At 33.5% G+C, this 15,353-nt stretch overlaps 1 protein-coding gene across 2 annotated transcripts in view; it reads right to left on the bottom strand.

The window, feature by feature from the left end:
- The window catches only part of ADGB (androglobin), a 113,816-nt gene that overhangs the window by 66,883 nt on the left and 31,580 nt on the right, over positions 1-15,353 (bottom strand). For both annotated transcript variants that reach the window (XM_035321928.1, XM_035321929.1), the window contains 4 exons: positions 11,485-11,579; positions 8,850-9,024; positions 7,934-8,024; positions 3,955-4,099 (listed from right to left, as the gene is read on the bottom strand). In XM_035321928.1, coding sequence (XP_035177819.1) covers positions 3,955-4,099; positions 7,934-8,024; positions 8,850-9,024; positions 11,485-11,579 — 506 coding nt within the window. The remainder of the gene's footprint in view (positions 1-3,954; positions 4,100-7,933; positions 8,025-8,849; positions 9,025-11,484; positions 11,580-15,353) is intronic.

Genomic DNA, 15,353 nt, shown 5'->3' with positions numbered 1-15,353 from the left:
ACTTTTTTTTCTACCTAGCTATCCTGTAACTCAACACCAATTCACTGAGCTTAATAGACCCTAAAGAAGTATGTGCTAAGAAGGATCAGAACGAGGAGACAAAAAAGCTTGTTATGACATGAGTCTTGGAAGTTTATGGGTAACATGAAAAAAGCACAAAACTGAATAAGCTAACTAACTAGACTGACATCAGTTGTGAAGCAAAAGTTAAGTTGGAGCTTGTATACATAGGGATGACACTGAAAGATGAAGTATGAACATCAAAGAACAAGTGTTTAAATTAGTGGAAAAGAGTGGCAATTATAATAGTTCTGTTCTAGTAAGTAGCATTGCCAGAGAGCTTTATACTGAGGGAGCCATGAAAAATGTCAGAGTGTTCTTAGGATTTCTGGGTATAGCAATCAGGTAGGTCCATTAAATTATTTAATAGCCATTGCAAATTGTGATGTAAAATGTTTTTGGACTAGGTTTTTATTGCTTTGTAGTATTCAACATTTCCTCAAAGAGAAGGTAAAAATATTTATTTCTAATGAATTTGGAGATAACTTGTATTAAATAATTCATCTCAATGAACAATATTTAAGTGGGATTCTGAATGAGAGAGCTGCAAGGAAATACTGTTCCAGGATAATCTTTTTCTCAAAAGAGCTTGCCAAAATTTCTATTGCAGACAACTGCGATGCATACTATGCAAATTATGTATGAGGGCCTTTTTGTTTGTTTGTTTTGTTGTTTTTGTTTTGTTCTGTTTTGTTTTATCCACAAAGGTGGATAGTGAATAAAAATGAAAGAAAAAAAAACTAAAATTCTGAAAACTTTCTAGAACTGGAAGCTATTTATTTCACAAATAAATTTTTGCAACCAAATAGAACAAAACAAAAATATACTTTCAAATGCATTGCAATGCATCTTGCATACATAAATTACTCATGTTCTTGTTGAATAAGAACAAAAAAACAAGCCCCTTCACTAAATAACTGGGTCCTATTTTATGGATTTTTTAAAGAAATATTTACAAAATGCATTTTCTGAATAGCAGTTTAACTACAAGAAAAAGATATTTTAAAGTGTTTTTTTTTCCTAACAAACATCCACAAGGCTTTAAGAACTGAAAAATCAGGAACGGGAAAATCAGGAAAACAAAAAAGGTGTTTGAAAAAAAAACAATAATTGAACATTTCTATTATTTCGCATAAGTAATTTGGGGACATAAGAAATAACACCACATCTTTCAAATTAATATTCTTCAAAGAAGGCAGGTCTAGCTCCTAAAATTTTATCTTTCAATTTTCCCTATTATCTATTTCTGTGACAACAGACCTTAGGAACAAGGAATCACATATTCAGTTATGTAGCTTCGTATACTTGTAGAATCATAGAATCATTCAGGTTGGAAAAGACCTCTAAGATCATTTAGTCCAACCTTTAACCTAGTACTAAAGTCCACCACTAAACCATGCTACTAAGTTTTAAATCTACACATTTCTTGAAGAACTCCAGGGATGGTGAATCAACCACTTCCCTGGGCAGCCTGTTCCAATGCAGCACAACTCTTTCGGTAAAGAATTTCTCCTGTTATCCAACCTAAACCTCCCCTGGCATGGCTTGAGGCCATTTCCCCTCATCTTATCACTTGGGAGTTGAGACAGATTTCCACCTTGCTATAGGCTTCTTTAAGGTAACTGTGTAGCGTGATAAGGTCTCACCTGAGCCTCTTTTCCTCTTTGCTAAACAACCCCAGTTCCCACAGCCACTCCTCAAAATAATTGTTTTCTAGACCCTTCACCAGCTTCATTGTTCTTCTTTGGACACAGTCCAGCACCTCTTCATTGACGCTGTTTTAAATATGCCAATTTAAACTTGCTGAGGATCTGGCTCAACAGCTGACATATCAGACCTCTGTTAAAGCATAAAACTGCTCCATCACGAAAGTTTTACTAGATCTACATCTCTATTAAAGCAGATTTCTCCTGATATCAAACACATAGCTTAAAATAGAAACAAAGTTATTCATGCTTTATGAAATTCTACAAATTAGCAATTGCATAGTGAGTAGAGGATATTAAAGTTTCCTTTCAGTTTTTGCTTTTTTTAAACACTAATTGATTTTAAATCAGACAAGAAATAATTTAGATGTATATTGTTGTTTCAAGTTTTAAAACTATGGAAAGAAAGCTCTTCCATAATGAATTTCCCAAGGGTATCCATATAATTTTTTGATTAAAAAGTTTAATAGGTGAAATAAAGAAGATTGCTCTGCAAGTTAAAAACTTTATTTCTTTTGCAGTCAGTTCCAATGCAGTGCTACCTACATACCACAGCTATTAATAGGCACAGTATTTTTCAGCTGAGATTTAAACTGAGGCAAAGGTAAGGTTCAAATATAAGCTAATTAGGTGCTGATGACTTCTTACATTTCATGTCTGAATCAGATTGCCCTCAGACTATCACACTCTTTTCTTCTTCAAACCATTCTATTTTTTTTATTTTTTATTTTATTTTATTTTATTTTTTACCAATGTCTCTCATGTTCTTACTCGCCCTTGACTCTCCTTGTTTGCATGCTCTACTGTGACATACCAGCTTTCCACACTCAGAACGGCTCTTAACTAGAGGAGAAAGTCAAAGTGACATTCCAAACTACTTCTGTGTTTCTAGAACATAAATGTCTATTACTTTGCAATTATCTAAATCTATATTTGTACAGCTATAGAGATAGAAGTAATCCAACCAATAATTATTATACTGCTTACAGCACCTTTTCACCCTGCTGCTTTTGTAATGATTTTTGTAAGCTGCAATTATTAAAAATACTTTTAAATGGTCATGAAGTACTAATTAAGCTATTATTTGTTTCTAAAATGTACACAAAATGCAAAATAGCAAAATATATATATATATTTGACTGCAAAGATTTCTCTTTCAGTGCAACATTGTCTTATTTTTAAATAATACTGAATAAATATATCCACACACAGATATAGTTTCTAGACACTAAAACAACAGTTTAAGACATTGAGTTTCAGATCTGAAATATAAAAATGACATTATACTGTACTCTGAAGAGTAAACATGTATATAGGCACTCCAAAAAGTACATAGAAAAAAAAATTCCCTTTACTTCAAAATTTACAAAATAAATTATTACTTTATTTGTCCATGCAGATACTTAACACTATCCTCAACAGCAGCCCTGTGGTCTTCGAACACATTTTATAACCCTGCAGGCAGTCACTGTACATCAACAAAATACCACAAATATTATCCCCATGTGTATTTATCAGTTTGTCCCAGAAAGGTACTGTAGAAATTTTAAAAGTGGATCATCTTTAGTACAAGATAGTAAAGATCAGCACTTTGATGCTGTTTTTCCTTTATGCAGCACTATGGATAAATATATTTTATAGAGACTCTTAAATTATTTTCTATACTGTAATCATATTGAAAGGAAAACAACTATAGAAGAGGCACTCATTCTTTACTTGGGACAGAAAATGAATGTGAAGGGGAGAACTGCTGTAAACATTTAGAAGTTGGGAGTGCTTCTTCCCCATCCTCCCCCAGATATAATTGGTTTATTTCTCCCTCAGGTTTATTTCTCCCTCAATAGTCTGATTTCTCCCTCATTTTTCAGAAAGTCAAAGAGAGAAATGCCATCAGATGCTCTTATGAGTGGTGTTTGCTGCACTAAGTATGAAATTGAAGAGATAATGGCACTGACAATTTGGATTCTTTTGTAGGTGTTGTGCTAATAAAATGACATCTGTGGAGCTCTGTTTGTTCGATCAATTGAATGTTTATTTCTCTATGCTGCAAATAGTTTTCCTGTACAAAATATTTTGCATGAAATAGTGTAGTTTCCAGAAAGTCTCTGTTTGTAAGTATCCTTTCTCCATTCAAAATATAAGGTTTAAATACTATAAATACTATAAATACTATAAATACTATTATTACCTGAGAATAATCTTCCGCATTTAAGTGTCTCTCACTTTGAATCATAGCCACATTACTGTCATTTACATTTTCAGCATGTTCAGTGACAGAAGGGAGTTGGGTCAGTGAATGAAATCCTTTTTTGATGGTAGACTGTGGGAAGCAACTAAATAATAAAAGAAAACTCAAACACTTTAATACATATATTTGCTCTTGGTCTTCATAACTACTATTTTTAACAGAATTTTAACAGAATTCTGTCAAAATAATTTGTACCTCCTTTATTTTGACAACAGAGCAACACAAAAAGTACATACACATATATTCCTTATGATTAGTGGCTTGGCACCACACATAGATCTATGCTTCACTAACTAACCAACCTTAAAATACAAAACCCAAGCCAGCTGAGGAAAACTAGATGGTAATACCAGAAGAGAATAAATTTCTATGGCCCACAGACAGGAAAAAATAATATACGTATACACACACACACACACACACACACATATATATTTGTGTGTGTCAGAATAGTTTTTTCATTTTTTTCCCCTCAAAAATCGTTTTCCATATGTACCAGACAGATAAAAGATATAGTAATTAAGTAAACCTTTGTAAGGCTATCTCTTGCTGTGGTAGATGGAAGCTCTGCCTCTGACTTCAGTGAAGGCAGAAGAATGAAGTATAGAAATATAAATAATTGTTTCCTTGTCAAGCAAACTAGAAGAATGATATCAAAACAATGCTGCAAACATGACAATTAGATGTGAGTAATTGTGTTATGACAGCAATAAAGAACAGAGAAAACGTAAGCATGTTACCTAACTCTTTTCTTAAGGACTGATATAATGAAACATCAAGATCTGTAGTAGTAACTTGTCACAATTATCTTTCCCTTGAGACATTCAGAAATTTTTATTAGGATAAAAGCAAGAGATTAAAAACAATTTCAGTCTCAGTTGTTTATCTAAGTCTTTCACCTTATTTAGACAGCTATATTACTTTAACAAAATGGTAATTCTTTCTATATATTCTTCTTTTCTACCTGTTAATTAAATCACAGGAGACTAAATTAGCCAATCCTCATGGAAACTTTGAACATTAAATAAACTATTCTTGACAAAATGGGGTAGGTTGACCATGAAGGATCTATTAAATATGAAAATAAATATATAAAATAACATACAAATATGTTTCTAATGTAATGTATGCTAACACAAAAATAAATATAATAAATAAAATTAAGTCTTAATTATTATTCTCCTATTCTTTCCATAATGTATTTATGCATATTGCTTTAAGCATTTTTACGTTTCTATTCTTACAATTTGAAAACAAGTAATTTACTGTATTTTAATCAGGAAAAAGCAACTAAATCAGCAAAACAATGATTTTCCCTGAGTATTCCAAAATAATCCAAGGACAGTTTTTCCACGTGCAAATGCTGTTCTTCCAAAAATATCTTACTGGCTTATTATCAACCCAACCAATCACTGTGATCAAAATGCAGTACCCGTCAAATATACAATTTATTCTGTTTACTTAGAGATGAATTTTAAAAGAGCTGCACACACCTTAAATATATACAGGTTCCCAGCAACATACAAATTGGACTCAGGCTCAAGAAAAGAAATATCAAAATAACATAAACCTTTTTGTGCTCATGTAGTATGTCATACATTCAGTGTGCCCTTTGTCAGGAGTTCAGTCAGAATAAAAGAGAGATTATAAAAGAAGGATTAACTGCTAATAATTTCAGCAGTTGCCTAATGAATGCTCAAATCATAACTTTAAGCCTGACAGTAATATATAATTGAGTCTTGAGTCAAAGGAAAAAAAAAAAAAAAAAAAAAAAAAAAAGAAAGTACCTGATAACCTTAATGGAAATCGTTCTTTTCCTGTCAACAAGAACGTGTTAACATTGAATATTTATTGAATATTGACTAGAAGTCATGCATACATCAATTTCTGAAACTTCTTCTCTAAGACTCCTTGTTTAAAGACCCTGGTTTTCACAGGATTTTACAACTTCCAGTCTTTAATACAGGATATTTATACAAAGTTGTGTTTTGAGCATGAACAGATTCAGCTACACTCTCAGGCTGCTTGTAAAAACTATAGTAAAAAAATACCATTAATTGTTTCAACCGTGTGAAGTCAATAAAAGTACTGACATGCCATTAAATGATTGCCTTCTTATGTGCAAGAAATTTAAAAAGATCAGTAGTTATAGGCAAAACTTTAAAGATGTTAAAGAATATTCCTATTTGTGGTGGAAGTGACCTATTAAATATTTTACTTATTTTTGGCCCCCTAATTACAGAAAATTGCAAAACATTTTGAGGTTAAGATAAAATCTCTGAATTAATTAATAAATTAGACTTTGATGGGTATTTTTCAATGTATAACCATACTTTCATTAAAGATACCTGATATACTACCTGACTGATACATCTAATATGAAGAAACAAAAGAAAATGGGGATTAGATTTTTTTTTCTCCATATAACTTTATGTCAAATTTTATACTCTACTTTAGCAAGATGGAAGATCCTTGTATATTCTTCCTGAATTATGGGAGAAGTAAAAACTGAAGATATTCAGCCGCATCAGCTTCCTCTGATAATTGGATGTGACTGAGCCAACAAGGCCAATTATTTTTCAGAGAAAATCATATATATGATGGAGCCAGAAATGAGCAAGAGACTAACATTAAGTAACGGTCCGCAGTTAGGTGTTACACTGGCTATCTTTGGCATATGCAGATTATGAACTTCAAAACAAAAAAAATAGATTAGAAAAAATACAGTCAAATTTTCCATGGGGAGCTGCTAATGTTAAGAAATTATTCTATCTAATTTGTTGCAAGGCCAGATGAAAATAAAAATGCCACCATATCCGGCTTTTTAAATGCTCATTAATATTCAGAAATATAATTTTCAATGATTTGTGTCTAAACGTAACCTCCAAGAAAGCAGGAGAGAAGAGATATGAAATTTTCACACACAGAAGACAACACTGTAGAAAAAGGTAAATGACAATATATTTTTCTGTGACATAAATCAGATGAAATTGCCACAGTTCACTCAGCAATGATGGAGAATAAATTACAGATCATGTAACGGGACCAAACAACACTGTCTGAGAGGGGGCTTGCCCCAGCTTGTTCTTGTTAAAGATAAAGATGTGAATCAGAGTTAAGAAAAAAAATAAAAATGGGGAATCATATTCAGGAAAACTTTTGAAACATGAGAAGACAGCTTGAAAAGCAAAAAGGATGATGAAAATGTGCAATAGAGGGGAGAGACCTTGGACTGGAAACAGCAACAGACAAACTCTGGTTTGTCACTGCCTGTAGCTACCCCACAGGCATGACAGCTTGTGCCTAGGCCAGACAGCTCACTGCCCATGGATGTCGGATGCACCGAACTTTGTGCATCCAGCTAGGAGACTCAGTACAAGGTGTGACCAACAGGGACCAACAGAGTAGCCTTTCTCACCAGCATGTAGATTAGCAGATTGTAGGGAGCTGCATACAAAGCCTAGAGCACCCCAACTCCTAAAGGAGCTGCGCGCACAGACATGAACCCCAACCTGAGGTGTGTGCACATAGAGGACCCTGCACTTCCAAAGGAGGGGGTGTGCTTGTAATCAGTGATGCCAGGAGGGTGCATATAACAGCACGTTTATGTCTCTGTGTGTTATTAGAACTTTTGGGACTAGTTGCGGGAAAGGTTTCAGATTTTTTTTTTTTTTTTTGAGTTTAATAACATTTTGTAAGTGGCTTGTCTTTTGTAATGCTGATATTGATCCTAAGTGTGCAGTTCACTGATTGCCAAATTATTATTTGACTTCATTACAGTGCTTTGATCCTGATGTGCTTTAGACTACATGAACTGAACATTTTTTTCCTGTGACCCAAATAAGTATAAGCCATTGTGATTTTACAGTAAAATTACTAAAAAATTGATGTTACTGCTGAAACTATAGTGCATACTTACACATCTTTTGGTATTGTGATAGAATTTAATTTGTAGTTCAAAAATAGGCTAGCAATCTCGATGTATTGTTCAGGTTTCTTTATCACAGGCTCTGGAAAAAAATAAATATATATTCATAAGAAATATTTAATACTTAATTGACAGATGATTTCCACAGGGGATTACTCACCCCTAAATAATTGTACAAAGACTTCAGGAAAGAATCTCCAAACACCATAACATGCACTTGAATAAAAGAGAACAACTGGGTTGGCTTTAGGTGATGTATCATGAGCAAATTAAATGCATAATTCTCTGACTCTCAGCTTGCAAGATATTAAAAGTGTGCTTAACCTATATGTAAAAATATCCAAAATATCTCAGAACCATGGCAGAACATTCTACCTTTGATGATTTCCTGTTTCCTATGCCAGTATATTTTGCTAACATGCCTGTAAATCTTTCATATTCAAGCTATCTCATGTTATATATTTAATTTCATTATGCAGTCTAGACTAGGCTCAGAATAAGTTTACTCTTAAAACTGTGAATAATTGCAGAAGGCCTAGTCACATACTTTAAATGTTCAAAAGGTGTTTAGCAGCTTTCATGGCTCTGCCTCAGTGCACTGCTCTAATAATACTCCCTCCGAATTTTCTCCAGTACAGTAAAGTATTTTTTAGCAACAGATTAAGACACTTCCCAAAGCATTTAAGAAATAATAGAGTAATAGAACTAAAGCAAAGTATTACAGAAATGGAAAAAATAAAAAAAAAAAAAAAAGAGAGAGAGAGAGAGAGAGAGAGAGAGAGAGAGAAATAATCCATAATGCAGTTCTATTTAAATTATGCTAACAGATGATAAGTATGTGCTTGAGAACATTTATAATGATTAAAATGTAATTAAAAATTTATTCCAAAGGTTTGAGTAGACAAACCTTGAGGTTCAGATGTCACAACAGTTTCCTTTTTCTGACGGAAACGTTTCCAGCGAGGAACTGGTGGTGATTGTGGTGGTGCTACCAAAGGGCAGGACCTCGTTCTAGTAACCAGGACAGGATGGCTATATACTTGCAAAAGCCCATATTGCCTCAGATTCTCTGAAGAACCAGCCTATGAAACATGGAAAGACAATCTGACTGGGCACAGCTCTCCTTTCTCATTGCCCCTTTCTCTCAAAAAAAACAAAAACAAAAACAAAAACAAAAACAAAACAAAAAAAAAAAAAAAACAAAAAAAAAAAAAAAACAGTATGAACACAGAAACATCTAATGGTTTAGATAACAAAAGAAGTGAGACCAGTTCACCGGACATTATCCAAAAGCATTCTATATAGGATCAATATTCACCATAAAAAGCATAACTGAATACTTAGAAGTGTCTACCTTTCTTTTTTAATTTTCAGAAAAGATTGATCACTTCTTTGAACATATTTGTACTATCATATTCTTTTGGTGCTAAAAAAATAAGTGAAGCAAAGTGTACAAGTAAGGAAACAACACTGACAACATTTTGCTTCAAATAAACAAAGCCCTCAGCAAAGGACTTAAGAGCAATTTTAGATGTGGACATTGAGTGGTGCTCTTCCCATTAAAACAATAATGGTCTCATATGTAAGTCTGTTATTTTTTCTCTGCTGAATGTTCTCCTTCAAGATTTGTACATCCTTACTTTGGTTTTAAAAACACACCTTCTTTTCACTGCTAGATAAATCACCCATAACATATTTTTTTAACCCATTAATCAGCTCAGATTCTGATTGTACCTGTTCATCATCAAATGGTCCCAAGGTGGCATAATTGCAAGCAGTGCAGAGAAGACTGTGGTTGTGATTGTCAGAGTTATTTAAAGGGAGAGGATCAAATTAAATGCTTTAAGGTACATAAGCAATATATTGGCCTCGTATGATCTCTGAATTTATAAAGATATTTTACAGGAGCGGTGACTGGGTACACACACATTCTAAAAACTTAAAAATGCAAGCTAAACCGTCTGAGATTGGATGGATTTTGAAGAGGGCCAGTTAGGTGCTGTAAAGAGAATTCATCAGCTGCTGAGCAGGAAGCATACTTGCATAACAGAAACTATTTATTTTTTTTTTCGTCTTGTTTAAACAAACTTAAGACAATTATATTTACTACATAAGTCCAAGGACATACACACTAGAAAACAGCTAAAATGGAAACAGAAAAAATTATGGAGGAAAATTCTGGCACAAATACAATCAATGACAAACGTTCTACTGAGTTTAGGAGTTTAGGGAGCAACTCTTATCCTAAACTATTACTCCATTCTCCAACCTATAAATATTTCCATTGATGTAGTGTTTACCAGACCCCAAAGCAAGCTTGAAAATGGGCTTTTTTTTTTTTTTTTTTTTTTTTTTTTTTTTTTTAACTAGGGCCCACAAGAAATCCACTATGCTTTAATATTTAATTTGTATCAGCTTCCATTTTCCTATCAGTCTTTACTGTTTTAGACATATAGATTCACCTGCCTCATCCTGTGTGGTCTGTCATGCCTCTTTTTCTGTAATCTCTGCATCCTAACAGAGTGTGGCCAAGTCTGAGACTCAAGGCCTTAGGTGGCAGGAAGGATGTAGCCCATGTCACTGTGATCAATTTGCTTTTGGATGACTAATATTACTTAATACTACCAAAGAGACAGTATTGTTTGAGACCTTGAATTAAAATAAAATAAAATCACAGAGAACAACCTAATATTCAAAATAACACAAAATGAGCTGCACTGAAGAGAGGAGAAGAAGGAGGAGGAGGAGGAGGAGGAGAAATTCAGAGTGTTGAAACTAAGAAATGCAAACTATTTTTTTTTTGAAATTTCTTGTCTTCATCCTGTGAAGCTTGCTGGTTTTCTGAGAAAGAAGATTACATATTAATGTCCTACTTATGTAAAATGTGATTAGAATGTGATTAAATTAGATTATTAGCTAAAATAAATTTAGCTAATAATTATCTCAAGAAAGCCCACTTTTGTATTTAAAATAGTTTTCTGCAGATTATGAGTAGCTAAGTCAAAATTTAAGCATTGCTTTCACTCCAGCTTCTTGAAGTGCTAAACTTTCTCCAGCTGCTTCCACTACTTTCAACACCAATAATAAAAATGAATACAAACATACTATTTCATACACAACATCATAACAGAAAATGTATATGATGTAATTATTTGTAGCCTGGAAAAAATAATAAAAAATAAATAAATAAATAAATAAATAAAACTAAAATTCATGTTTTTCAAGTAACCCTTAAAATAATTACTCTTTCCATTCTGAAGTGTTTCATCATGATGCATCTGTTCCTCAGAGACTTTAGCACTTGAAATCCAGAGGAAAGTGAAGTAAAACTAAAAATTGAGCATGGTTATGGTAGGAAAAAGCATGTCCATAATCTAGGACTGAAATACCAATTTAACTGATAATCATTTACCTGATTGTTTTACTACACTATCATCATCATCATCATTATTATTATTATTAACAATGCAGTTGTTACTAAAATAAACATTCAGATAATACAATATATAATGCATTATTTTCCTGAGAGTACAGAATCTTACCATTTGATCTAATGAAAACACCTCCGCTTCAAGCAAATGTAATGGAATACAATCAGCATATACTGCCATATCTGGCTGGGTTCGTACAGAAGAACCTAGGTAGAAAACATTAACAGGTCTTGGAACAGTGTAAGCCATAAATAAACATTGTGGTTCCTTAACCTAAGCTATTCAGTTTCTCTGACTTGCTTCCATTATTATTTTCTTTGTCTGACTCGTATTCCATTCAAAACAAGAGCTTATTGTAAAGTATTCAGAAGGGGAGCCATGGATGGAAAAAGTACAGTGTTTTAGTCCTTGCATATTTAGATCAACAACTTTTACATTTTTTACTGTTTTCACACAAATGAATAACAAAAGCTACAACTTGGAAATGCAGAATTAGCTCTTGCACTTGTTCTTTTATTTTTCTTCAAGTTTTAAAAATATTAGATACTAGCATGAAGGTCCCAGTTCACATCTAGACAGCTGAAGTGAAAGCATACCAATTGGCAAGTACTAGCTAAAGGCTTCTCAAAAGAGAAAGCAAAAAATGGTTTTGCTGGCAAAGGATGAAAAGTCAGAGTTCTCACTACTTCTACCAATGGGTATAAAGACTGAAACAGGTAGTTTGAGAAAAAGTAGTCAAAAACCAGGGTTGCTGCTCTTAATTCTGTCAAGGAGAGGGAAAAATTGAGGTAACAATAGCTGCTTCAGAAAGTGTTCGGGGGTGACTTCCCACAGTTCATTACCCCTAGAAATCCCTTGCACTAAGCAACCGCTCATACCTGTATCTGTGAAAGAAGCCATTGGTAAATCCTGAAAGTTAGAGAATCCAAAGCTGTTTGGCTGACAGACAAGTGCCAAAGGAAAATTAAAAGTCTAAAAAATACAGTATTAGAAATATGGGTCTGTGGTTTGACCTAAAAGTCAGCTTGGGAAGAAGCATCTCTGCATTTTTCTTTAAACATCTAAGACAGCATGTGCAGACAGGATTTCAGTAGATTGGTTGTGACACTTTTCTTTCATCAGAATGTTCTGTATTTGTTCATTTCAGTTCCACCTCAAATATAGGATAATTACTTCCTATTTTTACCTATGTTTACTGAGTATTCAACTGTAAGTTGCATTAAGAATAGACGTTGTCTTTGAAATGGAAATACAAAGGAAAAAAAAAAAAGAAAATGGAAATGAGAAGAAAGGAAAATGAAAGTTAGGCAAGTGCCTGAAAAAATATAGTTTATCAGGCTTTTAAAAATCCATTTGTTTACAAGGTATGCAATGTATTTTTCTTGAAGCAGTAAGAATATTCTTGAATATTCTTTTAGGAATATTCAAGCATCTTGAATATTCTTTTAGGAATTCATCTTCTCAATAAAACATAAGCTTATGGTAACTTACAGTTACTTTCTACTGGATTCTTAGTATTTCTCTCTGTATGCTTTTGATAACTGAATTAACCACAGCTTGTGTTAGATGTAGGTTTCAATTTATTCAAAAGCAAGAACACAGTCTAGATTGAGTCTCAGTCCTTACTGACATATCTGATCTGTTACAAATACAGCAGTAGTATCTACAATATACCACAAATTACTGAACGGAATATGCCACAAGCCATACCAATCTCATTGCACATGAGAAACATTTCTCACACACTGGTATTTCATGAATACCAGGTATTCATCATCTGAAGAATCTATCTCAAACTGATAGCCTCGCTAAAATTACACTATCAGATGAAAAATGTCATAACATATAGTACAACAAAAAGTTAGGTTCAGCAAAGCCTATTATTTATATCCACCAGTGTAAATTTAAAGATTTTTCATTGTGTCGTTAAAGATTTCTGAATCCTTGTAGCTGCTTATATTTTACATCTGCAGCATTGCAAATTCATTTACAGAGGGTGATTGCTACACCATCTGAACAAATATGTCAGTTCCTGGAAAAAGGGAGAGTATCAATGGAATCAATCTATGTAACATACACATCCAGTCAGTTAAAAGGAAGTGTCATTTAAATCAATTAAGACAATTAAAGAGAAATGCCAAGAATGGATATTGTTACAATCATTCTTAATTGTTTTTATTAAAAAAAAAGCACCATATGTTTTGAAGACTTGCAAATAATTTTCTAGCTATATCCCTAGATTTCTCTTATAAATTCTCTTATAAATTTCTCTCTTTTTTTTTTTTTTTTTTTTTTTAATATCAAACAGGAGCTGATGCTGAGTTTTAACTTTCCAAAATAGTTTGTTTGGCTTTCAATATCTTTCTGTTAAGGTGTGCAGCTCATACACTAACCCCTGCTGCTGAGTTGGGCATGAATTAACTTCCTATTGGAGAGTTTTTTTTAGCCTTCAGAAAAGTGATATAGGTGTTCCTCATAGTTTAAATATTACATAAATATTTCAGAATGATAGCATGCATTTGAAAAAACAGAACAAAATATTAGGCTGTGGTCCCCACTTATAAGTAAAAACTCTTTTGAACCAGCAAAAGGGAAATGCAAAAAAAATGTATGGACATTTTAATGTGTGTTATGTATCTCACTTACTCTGATGATTAATGTTATGGGTTTACTTTTATAACTAACATTTTTTAAACATTATTATAATCTCCCAGCACTTCTGTAACATAGAAAGTGACACATAAAACATTATTTCTAATCACAGAACTAATATCAAGGCACAATGAGACAGCTGACACAAAGTGCTAGTTTGTAGAACAAATTCCCAAATACCTGGCCAGTGCCTTTTAAAGTAGAATAGTATTCCCTTTCCAGCAGTTCCAAAATCATTAGAAAAACCATTAGTCTAGAAACATAAATGGAAATTGGAATGGTGGCTCATTATAGGAGCAAGAGGCCTACATAGCTCACACCTTATCATCATAGAATCTCTTTATGGAATGAATGGACTCCCCAGGTATGAAAGTAGAAATTGTTACTAGAAGAATAGAAGAAGAGACTGATGAGTGGAGAAATGAATTGCCTGCAAAAGCATCCCAGGGACTGGCTGGCCACAGGACCAAAGAGCTGGTTGCTCACAGGAAGGGCCCTGGCTGATCAGGTGGAGGACTGGTTATTCTTCTGGTTCCACAGAATAGGTTAAATAGAGGGAAAAAAAAAAAATAGTGACAATGCTTCCTGCAATGCATATGGTATTTGGAAAGATACAGACGGCATTGGTTTGAGTGCACAAGTGCTTCAGAATTGTATTTATAGATTTGTAGTATGTCTGGAAGAGATGGAGCTAATTTTCTTCAGAACCACCCATACGGTGCTGTGCTTTAGATTTGCAACAAAAACACACTGATAACACACCAATGTTTTAGCTGTCACTGAACAGTGCTTGTGTTAAGTCCTTATCTCTCACTCTGCTTCAGATATTCCATCCCATACAATGTCACACATTGCAATAACAAGGGAGGGTGCTTTCCAAAAGTAGCTGTTGCTCAGAGCCTGGCTTGGTGTCAGGCTGTGGGTGGTGAGTGATTGCTTTTTCATCACTTACTTTTTTCTCTCCTTAATTATTTTTTTCCATGTATTAAAAGTTATTGAAAAGTATCTTTACCTTGACCCACAAGTTTTTTTCTTGCTTTTGCTCTGCTGATCCTCTCATCCTATCCTGCTGGTGGATAATGAATGAGCAAAAATGGGTGGGCACTTTGCTGCCAGATGGTGTCAACCCACCACCACATTATAACCCCTGCTAAATCATAAGCCTGTAAGAGAAGTTTCTAAACACTTAGAAGCAACTGGTGTGCCAATGATTTTTTTAGGAATAATTCCAATATTTCCCAGGAAAACAAACAAACAAACAAAAAACAATTCCTTTAAAGTCCTCGTACTCAATATGTACAGTGAAAAATTGTACAAGGGAAATGAGC

The sequence above is a fragment of the Oxyura jamaicensis genome, chromosome 3 (genome assembly GCF_011077185.1).
Source record: "Oxyura jamaicensis isolate SHBP4307 breed ruddy duck chromosome 3, BPBGC_Ojam_1.0, whole genome shotgun sequence".
In the NCBI taxonomy this organism is placed as follows: domain Eukaryota; kingdom Metazoa; phylum Chordata; class Aves; order Anseriformes; family Anatidae; genus Oxyura; species Oxyura jamaicensis.
Note: the sequence above shows the minus strand (reverse complement) of the source record. Positions and strands in the feature narration are given on the sequence as shown.